Raw genomic sequence first — 25,447 nt, 5'->3', positions numbered from 1 at the left:
AAATACCACCTATTAGAGCCAAGGGTGTACTTACTTTTTCCACATGCTAAATTTGCATTTATGTTTATTTAAATTATACAATGGACTACAAAATGTAAATGTTTCATGATATTTGTTATATTATATCACCTTTATCTATCAATATTGGTGAAATGAAGATCAAATAGATGTATGTTGAAATATGTTGAAAAAGTCCAAACTTTACATGGGGTATACTTACTTTTTCACGTGACTGTGTGTGTATATATATATATATATATATATATATATATATATATATATATACGTATATATATATATATATATATATATATATATATATATATATATATATATACAGTCATCCCTCGCTATATCGCGGTTCACTTTTCGCGGATTCGGTACATCGCGGTTTTTTCTCGCTAGTATATGTAAAATTATATCGCGGATTTTTCGCTATATCGCGGGATTTTGCGGTATAAATGTATTTTTATATACTATTATTTTAAATATTTTTGTGGTAAAATAAGCATTTTCTAGCCTAAAAAATTAAAAAACGTAAAGAAATAAGAAAAATACAGTATTTAAAACATATTACAAGAAATAAAATACTGTACATAGTGTACAGTAGAAGGGTAGACAAAGAGTCGTGCGTATGGAAAACGCCAGTACATTCATCATCGTCATCACCTTCATCGTCATCAGTACTGCACAGCTAATTCATCATCATCTTCATCACGCAAGTTGTAGTATTGAAGAGCCGGGGCTCTTGCTTGATACGGACGAAATGACGGGCAAGACACAAACTCGTCCGAGAAGATATTTATTCTCAAAACCAACTCGGGAACACTGAAAAGCCCATTTATCGGGCTGCATTATAAAGCACAACCAGAAACCGAAAGCCACGCCTCTCAAGCGTGGCGTGCTTCGGTGAATCGGTGGTCACGTGATCAACAGGTGTAGCTGATTATACCCGCAAAGCGCGGCACGCTTTAGCGGTCACGTGACCAGCCACTCTCGCGCCGGGAATCCCCGCCGGTGACGTCACCGGCTGGAGCAAGGAGATTCTGATGCTGGTCTTGCTTGGGGAACCCATGGGTAGCTACAGTATCTTCAATGGTGAGTACCCATTAGAATTTTATATTTTGTTAAAATTACGTATGTTTAAGAGTGTAAAAAGTGTTTAAGAGTATAGGAAGTGTTTATAAGAGTATGGGAAAGGTTAATAAGAGTGTGGGGAGTTCATAATGCTTTAAAATATATATATAAAAAAAAAAAAAATATGGTCGCTACTTCGCGGATTTTCGTTTATCGCGGGGGGTTCTGGAACGTAACCCCCGCGATAAACGAGGGTTCACTGTATATATATATATATATATATATATATTGTTGTGGATATGAGAATGTTTTTTTTTTGTTGTTGTTGTGTAAATAGTTGTAAAAATATCACCCTCCTTCCTGCATTTGTTGTTGTGTAAAGGTCAAAGGGCGTTCCCGTAGTTAATTCCATAAAGCATACACGAAGGACACCATATATCCCTGTTCAGTAGTTATATCCTTCTTATGTGTATTAGGCTAAGCATTTGTCTTCCATTAATTTGACACTCCATTGCACTGCATTAAATAAAGTAGATCCCTCCGACATGGCATCTTCCAAGTGCCAGGTTTAGCCACTTTGCTGCATTTCATCTGCCGTCCACTTTGCTGCATTTCATCTGCCGTCCACTTTGCTGCATTTCATCTGCCGTCCACTTTGCTGCAATTGCCAACTGCATTTTTGGCGGTTTTCTTCATTGCCATTGCTGCCCTTTGGCTGGGGCTAGCGCGAATCGCCCCCAAAACCACCATTGGCCACGAGGCAAGGTCGGGGAAGAAGGGCGTGTTTCCACCTCGTCATAGAGGGGAGGAGTGAACCAGCCCTTGCCGACCAACCCAGAACGAGGGGTTGGCTTTGGAGGGCGGAGAGAGAACGTTTGGGGGAGGTTCGCAAAAGGGTCAAGGGTGGGGCTTATATAACCCGAGGCAGAGGCCCCCAGAGAGAGTCGAGGAGGGAGGAGATCAGAACACCGAAAAGCCTGGAAGTTGTTGTTGGACTAAGCAAGAGAGGAAGTTGTTGGACTGGGTTGGACTAAGAAAGAGAGAGGAGAGAACCCGTCATGCCAGACCTCCCACCAGCGCGTCCGCTCCACCAAGCAGCTCCGACCCGTGATCCCGCGCACACGACAGGATCGGTGGCATCGGCGGCCGTTGAGGTCCAGCCCGACGTCCCGTGCGGGATCAAGCTCGAGCCAGCTCCGTGCCTTCCTCCCCCTCCAGCCACCCACCTCCTTCCAGCCAATCCACTCTGCAATTCCCCGTGTGAGTCCGTCTTTGTTTGTTCTGTCCAGGGAATAAGTTAAGCCTGTTAGATAAGCTAGTATTTTCACTGTCTCTGATTTCTTCTCTAAATTGTTTTATTATCCTTCCTTCTCCTTGGTTTCTTTGATTGTGTAAATAGTAGGAATAAATTTAGTAGCATTTCAAACCTTTTTGTCTCCTTCTTCATCTTCTTCTTCACATCCGTGTCACCTTTGTCTTTTCCCTATTGAATATCTGTGGCGCGATTTTGGCCAACGTTCAGGAATCGGGTTAGTCGGGGTAACTGTTCGGGCGGGGCGGCCATCCGCTCGGCAAACAACGTCCTCGCCGTGTCCGTAACAATTGGTGCCAGGAGCGAGAACGGACCTGAAGCGCTTAGTGCGCTCAAATTACGAGTGGGCCGAAATTTGGTTTATAAAAACCTAAATTTGAAAATCGTGCCATGGACAATCAAGGCGATCGGATGCAGGTGGGGGCAATAGAAGAGGGGTTAGGGGTAACCCAGGACCGGAGGGAAGAAATGGTGGAGAACAATGAGGAGGTGGTTGAGGAGGTTTCAGGCACGCAAAATGGCGCCCTCGCGCACGTGAATGCAGCGGCACCAAATTTAGCGGCGCCCGTGACCGTAGCAGCACCAGTGGATTCGAACCTTTTTTGCTACAAATGGGGGCCCTTATGGACAAAATGGGTGAGCGAATAAGGGACGAAGCGAGGGCTGATAGTGAGCGATTGAGGGGCCAAATGGACAATAAATTTGAGGGGTTAAACAACGGGATAAAAGAGGTGAAGAATGGGTTAACGGGGGTGGAAAATAGAATGGCTGCCCAGGAGAATCAGATAGAGCAGGTGAAAAATGGGTTAAGGGGGTTAGAAAACACAATGGACGACAAATTGCGGGAAGTAGGGGAGCAATCCGCCCGGGAAATCAAACGGATGGGGAACCAGATAGAGGAGGTGAAAATCGGGTTGGAAGGTAAATTGGATGCTCAGAGGGATGAATTGGGACAGATGAGGGCGGCATCCACAAAAGAGATGGAGGAGATGAAGGAGGAAATACGACGAGGTGTAAGCGAGGAGGTCTCGGGGGTACGCGAGGAGGTAAAGCGAGGTGAGAAGTGTATGGAGAAAGAGGTGAGAAATGGAACGGCAAAGTTACAAGGGGGCATAGAGGACCTGAAGCAGGAGGTGGAACAGCTGACGGTGGGACAAAAAGAACTAGTGGATCAAGTACAAAAGAACACTGCGGTACTAGGAGGGTTAAAAGCGACACAAAAAGACATCAAGAACGAATTAATAGCGACACAGAAGGAATGTCAGATGGTACATGAGGGGTTGACGAAGAGGTTGGAAGAGGTGACAGAAGTAATGGAGACGAAGGACCGAGAGGTGAGGACGCACATATAAACGGTTAAGGTGGCGTTAGAGGAAGAAATAGAGGGGGCGCACCGGGAAATGAAGGAGGTAAAGGAAAAATTAGAGGAGGTGGAAGAGGGGGTGAGTGAAATTAAGAAGGGACGGAGGGAAACTAAAAAGGAGATAAGGGAGGAAGTGATGGAGTATGTGCAAGGTCTGTGCTCAAATCGTGATGATGTGCTCGCTAACCAAATAAAGAGTTTGCAGGTGGCGAAGGAGGTGCGGAGATGAGGTGCCAAGGTGAGTGGCGATATATTCGGAAATGTATATGATGTGAGGGGAGCTTCAGTCGGCTTGGGGATTGATGTGGACCCGGGTGTTCGTGAGAGGCCGCTGGTGAAGTGTGCGACAGGTACGGTGTGCGAAAGAGGAGGTGTGCGAGAATGTCCGACTCTGGGGTGTGTGAGGAAAAAGTGCGCGCCAAGGAGTGAGTGTGCTGTCGAGAGCGAGTTGGTCGTAGCGCGTGTGCGAGGGGGCACATGGAAGCGCGGAGTGGGGAGTGTTACAGAGGATGTAACGAGAGAGTGTACACCTGTGGTGAGTTACGGAGGGAGTAACGAGAGAGTGTGCGCGAGAGGATGCGCGAGAAAGGTGTGTAACGGACGGGTGCATGAGGAAAGAGTGCGCTGTCAAGAGTAAGGGAGAATGCACACCTGTGATGCGTTACAGAGGGTGTAACGGGAGAGTGTGCGCAAGAGGATGCGCGAGAAAGGTGTGTAATGGACAGGTGCATAAGGACAGAGTGCGCGGTCAAGAGTAAGGGTGAATGCGCGACCGAGTGTGGTGGTAAGAGTTGTGAGAGTGAAACGGAGCGTGAGTTGGTTGTGGCAGGTGAGAGAGGATGTACACCTGGAATGGAAGGATGCGCACCTGGATTGGTAGAGCGCGTATGGGAATGCACACTGGAATTGGTAGTGAGGCACGTGGTTGGGTGTGCAAGTGAGAGCACACCTGTGGTTGTCACAGAGGAGGTGACCGAGGAGGGGGCGCGAAGAGGTGTGTTGGTGAGGTGTGCGAACGACGAGTGTGTGCAAAGGTGTGCGGTGGTCAGGTGTGTGACCAAGTCTGTAAGCGGATTTGAGTGTACCTGGGTGTGTCAGGGAAGGTGCAATGACAAAGAGCATGGAGACAGCTGGATGTATGAGCAAGGGACGGGCTGCGGGGTGTAAGCATGCAAGTGGAGCATCGACGCTAACCGGGTTAGCGGTTAGAGCGACGTATAGCCGAATTGGGCCTTCGGTGCGCGCCGGGCAGCTTTGCGTGCCGCGGGGATCCGCGGCGGTTTCGAAAGAACCGCCGTGCGGGATCCACGCCGGGCCGCGCTTTGAACGGCCGCGTCCGTGCTCCACTAGGCGGAGCGGGCAGCCCGATAGGAAGGGTCGTCATGGCGACCCCTTTTTGTTGAGGCATTCCGGCAGGTCGAGATCGGGCCATTGGACGGCTCTGTGCCGAGATGGTGCGTGGGATCTCGGCAAGGGTAAGCGTCCTTCCCTGCACCGAATGCCGGACGTATCCAACCGCCGGCACCAAGCAATCCGCATTCATTGCTCGGCTTTGCGAAGCCGGGCTGTAGAAGTGAATTGGCGCACCGAGAGGCTCAAGTGAGTAGACTGTAATGACTAGGATAGTGTTTTGGCCCCGAAATTAGAAAAAACAAAATTTGATGATTGGCAGAGGATTGGTAGTGATTGGCAAATTTTTGATTGGCTGGAATTTGGTGTGCAAAATTGGTAGTGAGAGATACCCGATGTGGTGGGATGGCAACTCTGCCATCTCTCACAGACGGGGGCAAAGGAGCAATAGATTTATGGGGTTTATGGCAGTGAAAACTAGCCCGGGAGGGTTAGGATATAGTGTGTAGGGACCTAGAAGATGACCTTAGGTAACGTTAAGGTTAGGTAGTGACAATAATACCTGTAGTGGGGACGCAGGTAGATTAGTGTGGATGATAATGACGTGGTATGTGCTTAGTTTAAAGGGAAGACGGGGAGCACTAAGTTAGCAGGGCACCAGGTAGTCAGATGATGCCGTGTGAGTGTTGGAGGTGTATTAAAGTGTATTGAGCAGGGTATGAGTAACTGATTGTGATAGTGAGTAGTATTGTGATTGCAAAGGTGTGCAACTGGACAGGTGGATGGAGCAGTGTATGAGAGTGATAGTGATGAGTTGTGCTGACCAAATGGTCCAGGAAGGAAGGAGGGTGCAGGTGGCACCAGGTGTGATTGCACAGGTGTGCAACAGGTGAATGGAGAACAGGTGTTTGGAATAAATGGTAGTGTGGAGTATATGGAGTATTGGAATGGATGGTCGTGGAGTGAGTATGGTGGAAACTGTGGAGTGGAGTGGATGGTGCGAAGGTGTGAATGGGGGAAGGATGGACCCCCATCACGAATACCCGGGGAGGGTAGTGTCAGAGTTAGGTAGAGGGTACAGGTAAATTGTGGTTGGATATTGGCATCTGTGGTGCGTGGTGGAAAAATGGTATTTGGATGGGTGCATTAGTGACGTGGAAATGGCTGGGCGTGTAGCCTGTTAGTGTGTGTAGTTGGTTTGGGCACTCCACCACTGTGAGGATGTCGGCCAGGTGAGGCCGCAGGTGGGGTCTGGGAGCCGGTAGAGTTGTTGTGGATGGGGCCCGAGGATCCGGAGGACGGACCCGGGTAGCCCAGTGCCAGAGGGCACCATGGGGTGACAGAGCCAGGAGGGGCCTTCCCCAATTAGATAGGTTAGGGTGAGGAGCTAGGTAAGCTCGAGTGGCAACTGCAGTGGTGGAGGTGTGCAGGTGGGTAGGCCTGCTGGGAGAGCTACACGCCCCAGTCCTGAAATTGTGCAAGGGCACAGGGAGTTGAATCGGGGGAGTGAGACCACAAATTGAGAAGCACCACAGTTTGGTCAATTAAAAAAAAAAAAAAAAAAAAAGGGAATTGGTTTTTAGAACCCATAGTGTAAGTTGGCCAATGGATTGGTAGGGAAAGACCCCGGGTAGTGTAAAGTGTGTTAAAGTCAATTAGAGGATAGTTAGGATGAAAATCTCCTTGCACCATCTACATCCACTCACCTGAGGTGACGTAACTCCACACCATGCCATGTTTTATTATTTTTATTGTGCAGATGTTTGGAATGTGAGACGCATCATGACGTGGGTGTGACATTGTGCTTGATGTTCCATCTCTTCCTCCTTATGAGGATTGATGATGAATTGGGTGATGGCAAATTTTGAAGTAGAGGGATTGTGGTGACGAATTTGGTGTCGAAGAGATATGGGGAGACGTGACAGTAGTGACGAATTTGTAAAGGTGTAGATTAGGGTGGAGTAAAAATATCATTTTAAATTTTTTTATAAGCTAGTAAATGGGAAATGTGCCAAATGACCATAGAAACAATCCTGCAAAATTATAATTATTTCTGACCACTCCTTCATCACCCTCAATTTGATTGAAATTTTGGCATATTATCGCATTTCGACATGTATCGCATTTCGTGATACATGCTTTGATCCGCCATTGACCACGAGGTGACTTGGAGAAGAAGGGGGGCAGGGCGCCAGAGCAGGGTGTAGCCCACCCCCGCGTCATCAAAGGCGTGGCCACAAAGCCCTCAGCCAGCCAACCAGGGCTGAGGAGCGTCACTGACGGGGGTGGTTTGGTAAGCTGCGTAGTGATACGCACCCCGCTTATATTAGCACTGGCTGGGACTATTTATGCCAGATGAGATGATTTGCTGCACTTGGGCGATTGCTGCACTCCTGCCACCCCCCTTCAATTCGTGTGAGTGAGTTCGTGTTGTTTGTGCTGTCTGTCTGTCTGTCTGTCTGTCTGGGGAACCCTAAGTTAAGCCTGTAATAAGTTGTTTTTGTTTGTTTTCAGAACGATGGCGGTCACAAGAGATCAAGTTACATGCGTGATATTTGGAGCTCCACGAAACATCCAAGCTAACGTTCTCCCAACGTACGCTGATGTCATGAAAGGATACCTTCAATCTCGGCAACAGCTTAGGATGGAGAATGGCAAATACCCTTCATTTGGTGACATATCTCACAAACTGTGCTATGAAATTCAAGAGGTATGGGAAACGGCCTCTCTTCCAACGGTATCGCACGCGCAAGAGATTGAAAAACTCAGATCTTTCCATGACAAGTACAATTCAATCCTAAAAGTCTACAAGGGAAGAAAGGATCAAGCCACCTACAAACAACGACTCACAGACTTTCTCGACAAATCTAACAATCTGTTTGATCTTAGCAAATGTAAATGTTCTGACATGGTGTCTAACTGTAACTGCTTGAAAGAACATAAAGTGCCGCAAAAAGAGCGAGAGTTCCTTCAAGACCAGAGAGGACTGAGGAACATGGTAATTGACGGAATAGATCAAGAAGAGACATTAAGATTGAAGAGGAAAGCGGAAAGAGAAGAGACCAATCTCAAACGAATGAAAACTCACTACGAAGATGCCAAAAGTCAGATTGCTTCTACGTATGACGAAAGCGAAGAAGACTACGCGGATAGCGCGACTGAAGATGAGTATATTTCTGAATCAGTTAATCTCCAGAGCACACCAAAACCGGTTTGACAACAGCAACAAATGACGATATCACTACCTTCGCTCGCTAAAGCCTGCGACCGAACTGGCATCTCTGACAGATCAGCTGCTATATTAGCTACATCAGTTCTACACCTAGCCGTGTCCGTAACAATATATATATATATATATATATATATATATATATATATATATATATATATATATATATATATATATATATATCTATATATATATATATATATATATATATATATATATATATATATATATATATATATATATATATGTATATATATATATATATATATACAGTGAAACCTTGACTTACGAGTGCACCAACTTACGATTTTTCCGAGATACGAGCCCTCGCTCAGTCGATTTTTTGCTTTGTGATGCGAGCCGAGATCTGAGTTACGAGCGAGCAAGCTTAAGCCACCCGCCACTAGGTGGCCCAGCGAGCGTTCAGTTCACGTGGTTATCTTGCCGTGCAAGCATCTCTGCCGTATCGCTGTTGCTTTGTTTTCGCATTTTGTTTATTTTGGAAAATTTCTTAGTTTTAACCATGGGTCCTAAGAAATTGAGTGCCAAGGGCAGTGCTGAGAAGAAGAAAAGGCTGATGTGCTTGGATATAAAACACGTAATCGTCGAAAAACATGAGCGAGGTGTGCGTGTTGTCGACTTGGCGAGGCAGTACGATCGTAGTACTTCTACGATATGTACGATTTTGAAGCAGGAGTCGATAAAGGCTATAACGCCAGCCAAGGGCGTTAAGATTATTTGAAAGCTCCGGACCTCTGTCCATGAAGAGATGGAGAAGTTGTTGTTTGTGTGGTTGACAGTGTCAGTAAATACAGTGAGGAGTGCGAGTAAATACACTTAATAAAACCAGTTTATTTCTTTACATTCTCTTTTATTATGTACAGTATATACGAGGTCGTGCTTGTTTATACATTATTTATTATTTATAAAGTACATTTTTCTTATTTAAAAACACGTAACAAAAAAAATTGGTGTGGTTTTTGGGGGGCTGGAACGGATTAATAGCATTTCAATTCATTTTAATGGGGAAATTTAATTTGAGAAACGAGCAAATTGAGTTACGAGCTCGGTCACAGAACGAATTAAACTCGTAAGTCAAGGTTTCACTGTATATATATATATATATATATATATATACAGTGGTACCTCGGCTTACGAGTTTAATCCGTTCCGTGACGGAGCTCGTAAGCCAAATCGCTCGTAAGTCAAAGCAAATTTTCCCATTCAAATGCATTGAAATGCTATTAATCCGTTCCAGCCTCAAAAAAAAAACACCAATTTTTTTTGTTAGGTGCTTTTAAATAACAAAAATGTACTTTATAAATAACAAATAATGTATAAACAAGCACGACCTCGTATATACTGTACATAATACAAGAGAATGTAAAGAAATAAACTGGTTTTATTAAGCAGAGGAGAAGAGCATGCCAGGTGAGGTGTGCGTGTTGTCGACTTGGCGAGGCAGTACGATCGTACTCCTTCTACGATATGTACGATTTTGAAGCAGAAGGAGTCCATAAAGGCTATAACGCCAGCCAAGGGCGTTACGATTATTTCAAAGCTCCGGACCTCTATCCATGAAGATATGGAGAAGTTGTTGTTTGTGTGGTTGAAGGAGAAGCAGCTCGCAGGAGATACCGTGACCGAGAGCATCATGTGTTTGAAAAGATTGAAACTCGGATATCGAGCACGGACCACGAGGTGTTTTTTCTTTTTTCTTAATCTCGGTTTCAGTGAACTTTTGCTCTGTGCTCACGTGTACTGTACCTGTACCTGTAATGGTACGTCAGAGGATGGCACCTGTTGTCATCATATTAAGTGCAAGATGTTCTGCATCGTAAGTTGGTACACCGTGGTCTTTCGGCGGTGTTTAAGCCGGCCGTCTTGGCTTCTGTCACCATTGGCATTGAGTCTTTCGATGTAGGTAGGTCGTTGTGTGCCGGTGCCTTGGCCGAATTCCTTCATTGCTGCATTGTTAGCTCACCTGGTTTTTTATACCACATCTTTGGTTATCGGACCAGCGAATGACGTCATCTCCAAAGTATGGCTTATTCTCACTTGTCTTGGACGATCTTCTACTTCTAGCCTTCCACCGTGCATTTGGTGTCCACTGTACTTACTGTACAGTGCCTGGTAAAATTGATGTAATGGGTTTTTGACCGTCAACGCCATGAACCGTCATGAACCGTCATGAACCGTCATGAACCGTCATGAACCGTCAACGCCATGAACCGCTAACACTCAAAAGCCCATTTATCGCGCCTTATAAAGCAAAACGCAAACCGAAAGCCATGCCTCTCAAGCGAGGCGTGCTTCCGTGGTCACGTGATCCACAGGTGTAGCTCATTATACCCGCACGCGCGACACGCTTTGGCGGTCACGTGACCAGCCACTCTGGAGGCGGGGATCCCCGCCGATGACGTCACCGGCTGGAGCAAGGAGATTCCTCGCTCATGTATTTCGACGATTGCGTGTTTTATATCCAAGCAGAGATGCTTTCACGGCAAGATAACCACGTGACCGGAACCGGAAGCCACAACCGGAAAATTCAAAAAAATAAATTTTTTGAGCTCGTACATCGGATCTCGGCTCGTATCCCAAAGCAACAAACCGCCCGAGCGACGGCTCGTATCCCGAAAAACTCGTACGTTGGGGCACTCGTAAGCCGAGGTACCACTGTATATATATATATATATATATATACATATATATATATATATATATATATATATATATATATATATATCAACTGAGTTGAGCCAAGCTGGGCCAGACCAAACGGTAAGTAGGGGGTGCAGTGGAGGCACCCATAGAAACAGAGGACTCCAACCCTCACCCCGACCCCCACCCTTATCTCCTAGAAGAAGCGGCACCCATGGAACTAATGCAGCGAGGCAACAGGTTGGTGTCACCAGCACCTTTCAATATGGAGCTATTTATTGGCTAGATCAAGGGAAAAATGGAGTTGGTAAAGAAGGAGATGGAAAGTGATATGAAGAATGGGCTATTATCCTCTTTAGAAACGAGTCGAGATTCCATCTTGACAGTAGTGATGGCCGTTGTCACTTTTATCGACGGGAAGGGGAAGGTTACGCTGACATGTCTGTTGTGGAATGTTCATCGTTCAGCGGTAGAAGCGTGATGGTATGGGGAGGCATCGACACACATTAAAGAACCCAAATTGAGGTCATTAATGGCAATTTTACAGGTATTCAGTACCATGATGAAGTTCTCCATCCTCAAGTCCTCCTGTTCCTGCAGGTTTATGGGCGTCCCATTACACTTCAACAGGATAACAGGCACACTCACGTCGCATGAGCGGTCACTGACTTCATCACACAATAGAACATTCACACGCTTCAATGGCTAAATGTTTCACCTGGTCTTTCTCCCATTGAACGTGTGGAATGAAATGGAACGATGATTCTGCCATTTTCAAAACCAGGCGGTGACATTGACCTAACTGCGGCAGGACTTGGTACAGACCTAGAATGGCATCCCTCAAACCTTCTTCAACCATCTTGTGTCCTCAACTTCTCTTCGAGCCTCTGAAGACATGTCTTGCACACATGTGTTGACATTCTCATGTCAATTTCATGTTTATCAAAAACTAAATATTGATATGACCAAACAACGTGATTGGTTCGTATTAATTTCTCATTTCACGTTAGTGTAAATTATGCACAGGAACTTTTCTCTGTTAGTATATATTACATTGATCTAAGGCTCAGCTTTGATTGTACATAAATCACAAGGACAAAGATATTCGGCGCCAAAAGTGTACATTAAAGTGAATTACACGGACATTAGTAAACGATCGACAAATACATATAGTATATGGGATTTGAATATGGGTCCAAGCATCAAGAGGCATCGGTTCAGATATTAGGTGTAGGGGATTTGAATATGTGTCCGAGCATCATGGGCCATCAATTCAGGAGGAAATTCCAAACAACCAACCTCTGTTAGGGGCGACTTATAAGCAAAAATATGTTACATCTGTATAATAATAATAATAACAATAATAATAATAATAACAAAGCTTAACAAAGCTTAATTACATGAATTTTAATCACATATACCTTTATATCAATTTTATTTTATAACATAAATTTTATGTAGTCATAATACGTTTGCAAAATAATCAGTGTTAATCCAAACATGAGAATGTGTTTATCCAAAAGACTTGTTCTGCATGTGCTTTAAAAAATCTTCATGACATCATCTCGCATCAAACTGGGATTTCCAACAATAAGTATTCAATTACAACAAGTAAAATTTTCAAATTGTTTGACAAACTCGACCCATCAGTGGAATGATGATCCAGGAAACAAATCTGCTGCAATGTGCATTTTTACCATCGACGGCCTGCAGCGTGCATTTCCAGTGTGCCACACAGTGCATCTGTGCAGCATATGGTCTTTGACTCCATAGCTCTGCCAACTTTTCCACTGGGCAGTCAAAGCACATGGCTGGCATAATCAGTTAGCCCATACTAGGCCAAAGAGCCTTCCTTTGAGTCTATAAGGCTGTGTGGTTGATAATCTACAAAGCTTGCCTTGTAAGGAAACAATCAAACATGGCCTTCTTGCTAAAGGGTGATGCAACCCTCCACATGAGGTCCACCTTACAAGCTTAATCATGATTTTTTTTTTTTTTTGGCTCTTGACAGGCCAACTCTGTGCCAAGTTTCAATGCATCTGCAAAAAAAAAAGATCTCTACAAGTTTCAAACTCTTGTATGCGATGGCACTGTGCTCTGCATGGGAACATATGGTCAGATGTAACACATGTTAAAATAAATAATAATAATAATAAAATGTCAAAAGGATATCAAGAAAACTATAGATGTTTGAGTATTTTGCATCTCGGTTGCATGCCAAAAATTATATACAACAAAGGTTGAGTTTTTTTATTCTTGCTTACTGATAATGTCTCTAAACAGTTATAAACAGAACCTACTTCCGAAAGCTGAAAAATAAGGGCTTTGGCTGTGTTTCCTGCTGTAGTTTGTAAACTTTACAAGGCCGGAAAAGGCTGATAAAGCTTTGCTAAGAGGCGAAAGCAGCTCAAAGTAAATATTTAGAATAACTGCGCATTTCTTTGTGGTTCTGGAAGATTCTCAGGCTTGGCAGAGATTATTTTTACATTAGTTAGAAAACGTATGAGAAATTAGTTGACATATTAAATAAGTAGCTGACTTAGTACAACATAGATATCTAAAAACAAATATTCACCAGTTGGATTAAGATAAAACAAAAGGAATAAAGTATCCAGATGTTGAATCGACGTAGACATTTTGAAAATAACGATCCGAGCCTCTTACGCGTCGTCTAAAATTTTACCTGAGATGAATACCTCGAAGAATAAAAATGTTGATCGGTAATAAATTTCCACCTCAGCTGCTCATCAAATGCAAAGGTATAATGAAGTCACAGAATGTGATGGACATTACCAGGTAAATATTTAATATCAGCAAAAAAACAAGTCATTAACTGAGAGCAAGATCTCGTTAACATATCTATTGTAGCAAGGCTTAAGGGAAAATAGGAGAGCTCTGGCCTATGGATGTTTTGGGAACAGTTAACCTTTTAAATGTTTCTCATTTGCCGACATCTGGCCAAGTGAAACAATTTACTGGGATTTTAGTCATTAAAATCATGAAAAGTTTCCAAAATACCCATGCTGATCATTGTTTCAGCAGCTGTAGTTCAGAAATATTAATTACTATCAGTATAGTTTGAGTCTTACATTTTCTTTATAGAAGGTCCTAGTAGCGTTGACCACAATACAGCTGGAATGAAACGCCATTTGATATGCTCTTCTTCACTTCAATTGTTTTAAATGCAAACCCCAACATTCACGGGGGATATGTTCCTGGAAAATGCCGCGAATATCAAATCCAAGAATGTGGGGGCATTGTTTCAATGGGAAAAAGGGGGATAGGTTCCCATAGGTTTGTGATTCATAAGGGAAATAAAAAATCTCGTGAAAAACCATGAATACGCGAAGCACGGGGCAGCGAATGTAGAAATGTAGAAGTTAGAAAAACCATGAATAAAAAACCCCCGTAACTATGCCCGCAAAAAGAATGTCGAATTGCGTGGTTGCGCAAGTACAGCGGCTTTATGCGTCACACGTGGAAGATGCTATTAGAAGTGTTGTGTGCGGTTGGTGGGAGATTTTTTATTTGCGCCCGCAAATAAACGCAAATATGTAGGACGCAAGACCACAAATGTAGAAGCAGGTCGCATTTTATCAACCATGAATACGCAGGGTTCGTGAATGTTGGGACCAAGAAAGTCAGGATCCAACTGCATATATTTCCTTGTTTGGTTGTTTTTTCCAGGAACTTTGTAAACAAAAACTCCCTTCCAACTAACTACTTATTCCTCCACCTCCTCCAATCGTATACTTTCCTCTACCCCCCCCCCCCCCCCCAACTCATATTACTCTTCACTGTGCCTCATCCCATCACTCTCATCTTACCCTCCACCTCTTCTCCCCTCTCTTGTACCTGATGCTCCCCCTCCCTCTTTCTTAATGGTATGGACCTCAAACATCCGGGGTACCACTCCCACACTCTCTTCAATCCCACTCCTCCCTTTATGTCTTCAAAACAGCTGTTCAAATCACCATCTCGTGTCTTCCCCCATCCAAAACCTTGATCTTTTCTACCCCCATTAATCCACCCCAAACCCACCTCCTTCAAATTCCCAGTTTTCTTTCCTGAAAGTCCCAGTAGTGTCCATCTTGTTTATCCTGTGTACCCTGCCACAGCCCTCTCTCGTCCACAGATCTCCTGATGTCCCTGTTCCCTACTGCTGTTGTGCTTCCATCTCTCTTCCCCTCTCGTCTCCCACTCCCTATGTTATATGTTCTGTGTGTTAACTCTCATACAAGCCTAGACTATACAACTATACAAAGCCAGATCTACAGACACCCCTTAATAAGAGTACACTACATTCAAAACCAGACCAGACATCCCTTGATGAGAGTACAGTACACTCAAAGCCAGATCAACAGACCCCCCTTGATAAGAGTCCAATACACTCAAAGCCAGATCAACAGACCCCCCTTGATGAGAGTAGAATACACTCAAAGCCAGATCAACAGACCCCCCTTGATGAGAGTAGAATACATACAATATGTGCAAGAACTTAACTAACAATTAAGCTACCCTTTTGGTCTGACCCATATGGGTCTCCAATAAGTTATATGGGTCTCCAATATGTCCTTGAGAAGCCACAATCGACTGACATTTAGAATCAGTAAAAAGCTTGGAACTTCCTGATCATAATCCATGCATTTGTTAATAACAATACATAAAGGGTCCATATTTGTAGCATATTGTCCTGAGACGTTTTTTTGCTGCTTTCAGAGAAATTGAGAATGTTACATCTCTTTATCAACCTTTCACCTTCATTTATTTATTAATTTAACCTAATCATGTTCATGAAACTCACATCTGTATTTAGCAAACTTAATATTCACATCGTATTAATCTATTACCAAGGACCACGTGACTGTAGTGGTGACCTCAACAGCCCACTCTTGTAAAAATAGAAAAAGGATATGTTTTCAAAGTAACAGCTTCTTTTGTCCTCTCCATCTGTTTTGTCCTCTGCTCTACAATGGAACTGGCCGACAAAGGCGGTTTTAGTCATACAAATAAATCACCACCAGAAAATAAAGAAGTAAAGAAGTAGAAAGTCGAGAAGGAAACATGCTACCAACCGAGTATGTGGGCACATAAATCAAAGCAGGTTTGTGCCTCATGCTGTTTTGACACCGGCCCATTGGGCCCAAAATGTCTTTTCCTGTCTGAGTTTTCCTGTGTTTCCTTCTATTGTTTGGCTGAGCATTAAGCTTTGGCTAAACTCGCCTTCAGTGTAACAACACAAAAACTACGTGATCCTATTTTTCTGCTACAGTTATGCATCTTGTATGAGAGCATGCGATTCACATCCTTGAGGAATAGCACCAGTTACAGAAGTTCAATTGCATGTCTGACTATGCAACATGGAAATTCTCACGTTCTTCAAACAATAACGTCAGTGTAACATTCAGGGTTGTATCTTGCTTGATGTTTTTCTCTTTCATGTAGTTGCAGTGCTTTGGGATTTTTTATGGATAGTGTTGGTGTGAATGTGCATTTCCTGGTTGATTTATTCATGTCCAACTACCGGTCCTTGTGAATCTATTTAAATTGCGGACAATAACACTCCATTCCTCCCTACCCTCCACCCCTTGCAATCTGGAAACAAAACGTTGAAAGCTCACATCCAGGACATGAATTATTTGGAGTGATGACCAAGGCAGGTGTGCAAGTAGGTTGGGGTCAGACAATGGGAAGAATTTTTAGGCCTTTCTTTTATGACTATTTTTATGCCTCCGCCCTCGAAGGTGGCCGGAGGCATTATGCTTTCGGTTTGGAGGCATTATGTTTTCGGGTTGTCTGTCCGTCTGTCCGTCTGTCCATCCGTACGGGCTAAACTTCGTTTTTCTCAGAAACCACATGTCCGATTGAGATGAAACTTTCAGATTGAGACAAAATGTTTTTATGATAATTGTGATGCCATAGGTCACATGGTATGGCAGCCATTTTGGATTAAAAGCAAATAATGAAAAAATATTTCTCGGAAAACACTAAATTATAAAATTTGAAACTTGGCAAATTGTCAAGTCCTCCCAATGGGGAACAAAAGCATGATAATGATGACATCATCAGTGAAGTGTTATACCAGCCATAATCCTAAAAACCTGAAATTGCATGCACATGATCTATGACCCATTTCTATTGAAATATTAAATTTATGACATCATAGGTCACATGGTTTGGCAGCAGTATTGGATTGAAGGAAAATATTAAATATTTATATCTCTGAAACCGCTCACCCTATCGATGCGAAATTTTACAAATGTCATGTATAACCATTGTTGCAAATAGTTTGAAAATAATGACATCATAGGTCATGTGGTTTGGTCAGACATCTTGGATAAAAAAACGAACCTTATCCGATCAACACGAAACTTCACAGACATGATCTCCTACCCATACATATGAGAGTGTAAATTGTTGATGTCATATATCACCCGGTCTTGCAGCCATATTAGCTTGAAAGCCGATATTTAAAAAAAAAATCCGTTCTCCGAAAACGCTTTACTGAGCAACGTGAAACCTGTCTTGTGGTAAAAACGTGATATTTCAAAACAGCTGAATGAATTTAAACCAAACTTGTTTATTTTTAGGACAGTGAAAGAGGGCATCTACCCATTGTCACGGGTAGGGACTGCGTGGAGGCGTATTGGCGACAGTCGCATTGTTCTAGTTTATCATGTTTACCTGTTTAATAAATGAATTGTTTCTATATTTTAATAAATATAAGTAATAAATCCTGTATAATAAACAAATATTACCTCCTTAGCATCACATCAGTGTTCAATTATCTTCATCCATATTTTGTGGCAGTATTCTAACATATCGGAATGTAGTTTCCTGCTTGTTTTGAGCAGTACATGTCTTTATTACAGATGGTAATGTTTGCTTTCTCAGTTGGTTCAATGACACCAAAGGCTTTTGTTCTCATCAAAGCAAACTTTAAAGTATTCCTTGCCTCACACCTTGCTGAGCTTGATGCCAAGGCCTTCCAGATCATTGGAATCTCCCATGATGAAGCAGAGTCCATGGTCCTATCATTTTCAAATTACAGACAGGTTGGTGGTCTCTCTGTCTTCTACCACCTCCTTTATGGTCTTACGCCCTCTGCTCTTTCTTGTGCTTTGTCTCCACCTCCACAGGTTTCTGCAGGGGGCACACGGTCTGCCAGCAAACCATTCTGCTGCAACTTCAAAAATCCATGATCACTGCTCGCCTCCACTCATTTGTGCCTCTTTTTCCCCACATTCTCTTCGATCTCATTCTGCCCTCCAGGTCTTCAAGACAGCTGTTTACCACCATCTCAGATTCAGAACCATGATCTTTTCTCCCTCCTTTAACACTCCCCAAGCCCACCTTTTTCCAACTTTCCTCCAGTTTTTGCTTCCTAAGAGTTTACTTCTGTATCAATCTTGTTCACCCCATGTGTCTTCCCCTTGCCCTCATTCAGTATTTGTGTAAGTCTCCCTCTATTTTGTTCCTTTCCCATCTGTTATTATGTTTCCCCCTCTCTTCCTACTGGTCCTTTTGTTCTGTTATGTTCCGATCCGTTCTATGTTCTTGCTCCTCCATGAGCCTCGACTTTGCAAACAACCTCTCCTTTAGTGTTGCTCCCTCTGCTCATTGAACCCTCCGATCCCTCCTTATTCACTCCAGGTCACGCACCTCGCCATCAGTGTGTTGCCTTCTACTCTCTCTCACCTTACTCCTCCATGAGCCTACATCTTGTACACAAAAAAATTGCTCAAAAAAACATTCCCACGAGATAATGGAAGGAAAGTTATTAATAAACTGACGATTATAGTGTTTGTCTGTCTTGTTTTGCTTGTATTTTGTTTTGACCAAAAATGTACTGCATCATCAAACAACAAGCAGTAATGGAGTAATTGAGGGGGGGGGGGGGGGGGGGGAGACAAAGTTAATGAAACAAACAATTGTACACATTCAAAATAAAAATAGGGAACCAATTACATTAGTACAATATATGTAAATGAACAATAGCATTCTGGTTTCCCATTCATGGTATGAGGTACAGTACATATCACGTTTGTGGAAATAAGTATCGTTACTAAAACAGTCTTGCAGATGAATAACCGTATTAAAGATGCATGGGCCTCTGAGTTTCTCCCACCTTGTCAAGTATGCTAAACCAGAGCCAAGTTGATGCTCTTGAAAGATAGAGTAGGTCAAACTTCTCAATTCAATTCTCATCTTCCGAGTATGGCTCATTTTGGTAACAGCAATATCTCACGGAAAGCCAGCCACTAGGCCAGAGTGAACGTATGACTGACATAAATAGCCCCTCTTACTGCTGTTGCAAAGAAAACATCGGTTTCTCATTGTCCAAACACACATCTCATATAATGCCTCCTTCACAAGTGACAACCATCAGAAACCAGCAGGAAAATGCAAAACAAGCACGCCAGTAGTCAAGAGTTGTACTTGAAAATGGGCTTAAAGGAAGTGAAGCCCTTATCCTTACTACACCACATGGTCACTACATTCTCCAAACAACTTAAACTGCAAGCAGAACTATATGCCGCCATCATTTAATGTAAACCATGGGTTTAAACCGCAATAGCAGAAACGATTGATGCCCTCAGTAAGGCCACTCACAGGTTTCACGGGGAACAAAGTGCGGGTTTCCGTGGGGTATGGAGGGGTTTGGCATGCCCAGCAGCTTGTTCTTGGCCATCTTGGTATTGGCTTTGGCAAACTCAAGCCGCAGGGTTTGTGGGAACTCTGGGTCGAACCGGATACCCTGGAGGATAGTGTAAAGTGACAATAAATAGGGGGAGAGTCAGCATGGATTACAGAGAGTGAAGAGCAGAAACATTATCGAGGCAAACACAGACATTAGCAAACAGGCCTACATTTTGCACTTTGGTTAGATTGTAAAAACACATTAACTTGTGTTTTTCTCTCATCTGAGGCTGCCAAGTTATCTAACATCTATTATCATCTGCAGGACCCGACTGTAATTAGGAAATAATGACTAAGCGAGCTGTGAGGTTTGCTCAAATACGGGTCATATAAGTGCTGGTAATTCTTTGCTTATTTGCAATTAAGCTCTTGTAATGTTTCTCCAAGGATGCAACACAAACAAAAGGTTTCTTAATCCCACTCATCCACCCAGCATGATCACTTTTCTCATTAGTGCTGCTGACATGGGGAATGCTTGTTCAAAAAATTATAATGGTCTTGGTGATGGGTGGGAGCATCTTTAACCGAAACAAGCTTTCAATGTCTGGAACATTTTTGAGCCTCTGTAACACAAGTGAATCAGTAACATTTTCACTCAAAAAAGTGCTAGCGCTACAACAGTCTAAATTACATCGTGTATGGGCAATGGACAAAAAAATGGAAACAGCATAGTAAATGTGGGACACAGAGCAACGGCTTTCACAAGGGTGTGGCCCATGTGTTAATTAAGCAAACAACATCCCAGCATGCCTAGGGTCATGTATAAAAATGCTGCACAGGCCTGGTTGCCTATAATTAAGACTAGCATGGCTACAAGAGGAGAAACCTCCCCAATACCCCCACCCACGGAGCACGTGTGGTCGCAGAACGGTTTGATGAGCATGACACCAATGTTATCTATATGTCATGGCCTTCACAGTCACCAGATCTGAACACAATCAAGCATTTATTGGATATTCTGGAACGACGCCCGAGACAGCATTTTCCACCTCCATGAAACAGGTGTGAGTTGGTTCACTTTCTCGTGGAAGAATAATACCACATCCCTCATGCAGAATTCCAGACGCTGGTGGACTCTTTGCCACGGCGCATACAGGCCGTACTGGCCACACGTGGTGGCCCAACACTCCATTAAGTGACTTCACATTGGTGTTTCCATTTTGTGTCCACTACCTGTACATGTTTGCTAGTATCTGAAAGCATGCTGAACAAGTCATTCCAGACACTCAGTGTTAATGTGCATTTGAAAATTAACCTTGCTAATTCAATATAATATATTGTACATTGAGGCGACAGTTATCAAATGTTTGCATATCAAAATCATGGAGGCAATAATTAGAAAACAATGGAAAACTTATGACAAAGGGCTCACATCAGAAACTTCACTTCACCATCTTTCCCACAGGCAGGTAGCATACCTCTCAACGTTTGGTTGAGAAAATTCAATGGTTACTTATCACAGACAAGCATGTGGAGTTTCTGGAGGTAAAGCTATCAAACACTCAAAGGTAGAGGTTCTGGGAGACAATGGTCATCAGAGACTGTAAGATGGACGTTCTGGAGACCATGGTTATCAGGTTATCAAAGACTGTAAGGTTTATGTTCTGATGCTATAAGTAAGGAAGGAATGTGAACAGGGAAATGCATATTCATTCATCAATAATAAATGCTACAGGCAAGGATGCTCATTCTTTTGAAACCAAAATAAGCATTGGTTGATGAATTTCATCAAAATGCTTCTGGTGTTCTTCATTACCATTTTACCCTATGATGTCTGGTTCATTCAATTATCCGTGTGCGGTACGGGACTGCCGGTTTCTATCATCGGTGGGAGTGCAACTGCGCCAATGATACAGTGCCCCCAGTAATTAAATATAGGGCAGGTAATTTGAAATTTGTTCAGGGTGCTGGAGATAATTCACCTACTCTTCGTTGAACATCCAGCAATGCAATCTTTAACATCCAGCAATGCAATCTTTAACATCCAGCAATGCGTGCTAGCAGATAGTACGCCACTTTAATGTTCATCCGAGAGATGGAGCACTCGATGATGCAATGCCCTGCTTGCGAGTCACAGATCCAACAGTTTATAGTCAAGCCGAGAATCAAATCCAGACTAGACCGCTCAAATGTAAGCGAGTTTCCTCCGCACACGATCCTGTCCCACGTAAATGTCTGGTGATCCAGAAATTAAACTTGAATCACTGTAGTGGAAGCACATGGAGGCTCTGGCACTTACATATATGGCTGCCATTGCACAAGCTCTAAAAATGCAGATTTTGAATATCTGGACCACCCACTACTCAGCCAAAATGTATCCCCGAGTGACTACTTTGTGTTCTGAAATCTGCAGGCAGATCTCTATGGAATCAGGAAGTGAAGAATGGTAAACTAAGAGGGGCCAAGTCATATTTTTAGGAGCAGTGAAAATGACATATCACCCTGGGACTAGGTTTTCTAAAGTGCATGAACTTTCAGGGAACGCATATCCGTCTCTGCTCACCAAATGTCTCGACTGGTGTTATTGTAAACTCTTAAAAGTTCTTCTGGTCATTAATTCTGCTGCCCCTATTGGATGGTGATCTGTATCACTAGTCTGAAGATATCTAATTCCATTGTATGTTTGTTTATTTGCCACTCATAATTGTGAATAAACTATAATGTGATAATTGAGATTGTAAAATTGTTTGCTAACATTTACATTACATTCATGCAGGACTTGTGTGACATCCTTATCACTGTTAACGCCAACTTCAGCACTCAATGTTCCCAGTGAATCGAGTTTTAGTTCATCTGTTATCATCGCCAGAGCACAGAAAAGCAATGCTGGGAAGTCAATGGCAAACCACCCACGATAACCCTGGCTAAGAAACTCCTTCCGCAGCACCAACGCTCTGTCGATAGAGTATGGCATATGTATGTATTTAGATATGTATGTATCTATGTCATCATCCCACGACCTAACTTGACTCAGTCTATTCCAGTCTCCTGCAGGACGATGGCCTCACATTTCTATATTCCACAATTCAGAGCCATTGTAGTCCAGTGGATTTTTTAATTTTGTCTTTGCATCGAATATTTGGTCTTCCTCTTCTTCTTACAAGTCCTTTTCTCTGTTACCAACTTGTAATGCTTCTTGGCTATCGGTGGTCCATTCCTATAATAAAAATAGGACCACTGCACCTGTAGCTTATCTGGGACCTGGCCTAATGTTAAAAAAAAAAATTGGTAGCATTCTGGTTGGTGGGTCTGGAGAAAAAGATTTTTGAAGGAATTTACTAAGTCCACCATTTTGACACACTTCCGGTCACGTGAGCGGCATGGCCTCCACAATTTAACATCAGGGCACTGTCCTAATGTTGCGACCCAAATTTGGTAGCATTCCAACTCGTGGGTCTGGAGAAAAATAATTTTGAAGGAATTTACCCGATTTTCCCAAAAACTAATTAAGTTGGCCATTTTGACACTTCCTGTCACGTGAACAGCATGACCTCCGCAATTTAACGTCTCTACCCTGGCCTAATGTTGCAACCCAAATTTATTAGCATTCTGACTAGTGGGTCTGGAGAAAAATAATTTTTAAGGAATTTACTAAGTCCGCCATTTTGACACACTTCCGGTCATGTGACCAGAACGAGCTTTGCAAATCCCTGTTACCAGTCTGGAACGGAACTTATCTGCCAAATTTCAGCTGGACCGGCCCAACGGTTTGGCCGGAAAGTCGAAAAAGGAGACGGACAGACAGACGGTGCATGATGACAATACCTTACCTGGAATTCCAATTCCAGATAAGCTAATAATGTGAGTTCACGTACAAGGAATTTTGATGCAGCTGGTGGACGCCATTAGGCAAATCAAAGCCTGCGTCATTATTACCAACTTATGGTTGTTTTTCTGTGCTCTATCCTTTTTGAATGCTGAGCTTCAAGCAAGGAAGCAGCACGTACCATTTTGAAAGTCATTGGTATGACTCGGACGGGGTTTGAACCAATGCCCTCCCAGACTAAGAACGAACACACGAACCATTACACCACCGAAGGTGGAACACACTAACCAGGTCGAATCAGTTCAACCGGACTCAGTAGTGCAATGATTCTTCTTGCAATATCCAACCCAGTTCCATTCAGGTTTTATGATTGTGGCCGATATGTCATCAAATTAAATTTTCCGTCCGATGCATTGGCTTCTCTTTGTGCTGCTTTTTGTTATGCCAAGACAGCATCTTTCCATGGTTTTTGCATGATGATGAATTTCTGCTCCATAAAAGAGCACGTTTCACTGCCCTTGTTGCGCATTGAATGTAAGGTTCCTTTTTCAGACATAAAGGCAGTTTGCTTTTTGTGACATTTTATCCAAATGCTGCCTCTAATATGCCAGATACCATGATACTTTAATAGCAACCATTTTATGTTACCTTGCTGTGCAACATACACAAGCATGCCAGATAAACATGACCCTGGCAGTGCGAACACTGACAGATATGAAGACTGCAAAGTTAAATATTGCAACAATGGATTCATCAACAGCACAACACAGATTGATTCCTCATAATGGCGCTTTACACACTATTACAAGTGACCTATTTTGAAAGTTGAGCTGATGAAGGATTTGTGCAAAGGTGACTTTCTATTGATTTGCAACGCATGTAGCTCGATCAGGATACACTCACTATTTGACAACAGCTGTCTTACAAGGAAGCACAAGATAATCTGGAGAATCAAGGGGATTCACACCTGCAATGAATATTCAACCCAGTACTCCTGCATACCAATTTCAAGGATCTACGGGAAATACTCACATACGTTACATTCCGCACAATCTTAACAATCACTTGTTTTGACCAGGATTGTGAATGTTAGTTCAATTTAAAAAAAATCAAAATTTCAGGAGTCAGAGAGGAGCTTTCCCAGTTATAACAGGCAGTACACGTGCAATGCGGACATATCCCAAACCAGATCACATGCATTTGTTCACCTTTTTATAACAAAAAACACTCCGAATTAGCATTGTCATTTGCTCATGTTATTTGCATTTTTGGTTGAAAATGAATTTTACAAAGGGACGAAGAAGCACACCATGAAGGATTTAGTTGATCAAAGAACCACTAGCTGCTGTTGCTTAGAGAGAAAAATCTGGAGTATCTATTCAGTCCAAAACCCCCAAGGAGATTTGTTGAAGTGTGGTGTTTACAATTTTGCACCCCTACTTCCTCATCTTGAGACTCTTGACAGACATGATCAGAGGGTAGAGGCTTCACTTTAGTTTTCATGTTTGAGGAAAGACAATGGTTACTTCTGGTGTTATTTGGAAAAATTGAAAACGCTGGTAACCTTCAAAACTGTACATCTTATTATTATTTCTACATTTCCTCGTTGTTTTTCCTATCTTCTTTTTCCAAGCATGAATAGTAAGTGAACGTTCTAAAGAGTAACATGTCTGGAACCGAGCTGTTCTGAGAAAAGGTGACTGGAACAAATGCACAATCTCGGGGGTTTGATTTACCATTGGTGAAGCTGGGAGTGCAGTGTTCCAAAAAAAGGTGAATACTGTAGAAGATACACAGTATGGTCTGGTAGTAATAAGCTATGATTGGCTGAGCAGAATGCGCTGCTGTATTAAACAGCTTTCATTTGAAAATGCCATTATTTATTTATTTGCACATTTGGCCTTTGGGATGTTTCATCATAAGAGTGTGGAAAACAAAAATTTTATTCGAATTATCAATTTTGTGTAATCAAGTATTGTTTGTCTACAT

The 25,447-nt window shown here is 42.9% G+C and overlaps 1 protein-coding gene across 4 annotated transcripts in view; it reads right to left on the bottom strand.

The window, feature by feature from the left end:
* LOC137420812 (RNA-binding protein with multiple splicing 2) overlaps positions 1 to 25,447 on the bottom strand; it is a 212,795-nt gene that overhangs the window by 58,608 nt on the left and 128,740 nt on the right. For all 4 annotated transcript variants that reach the window (XR_010983201.2, XR_010983200.2, XM_078772269.1 and 1 more), the window contains exon 5: positions 19,606 to 19,750. Coding sequence is in view for 2 of the 4 variants with exons in the window: in XM_078772269.1 (XP_078628395.1) it covers positions 19,606 to 19,750 (145 nt within the window). In the remaining 2 variants the exon portion in view is untranslated. The remainder of the gene's footprint in view (positions 1 to 19,605; positions 19,751 to 25,447) is intronic.

Source organism: Myxine glutinosa, chromosome 2, assembly GCF_964187855.1.
Source record: "Myxine glutinosa chromosome 2, kmMyxGlut1.1, whole genome shotgun sequence".
Classification (NCBI taxonomy): domain Eukaryota; kingdom Metazoa; phylum Chordata; class Myxini; order Myxiniformes; family Myxinidae; genus Myxine; species Myxine glutinosa.
Note: the sequence above shows the minus strand (reverse complement) of the source record. Positions and strands in the feature narration are given on the sequence as shown.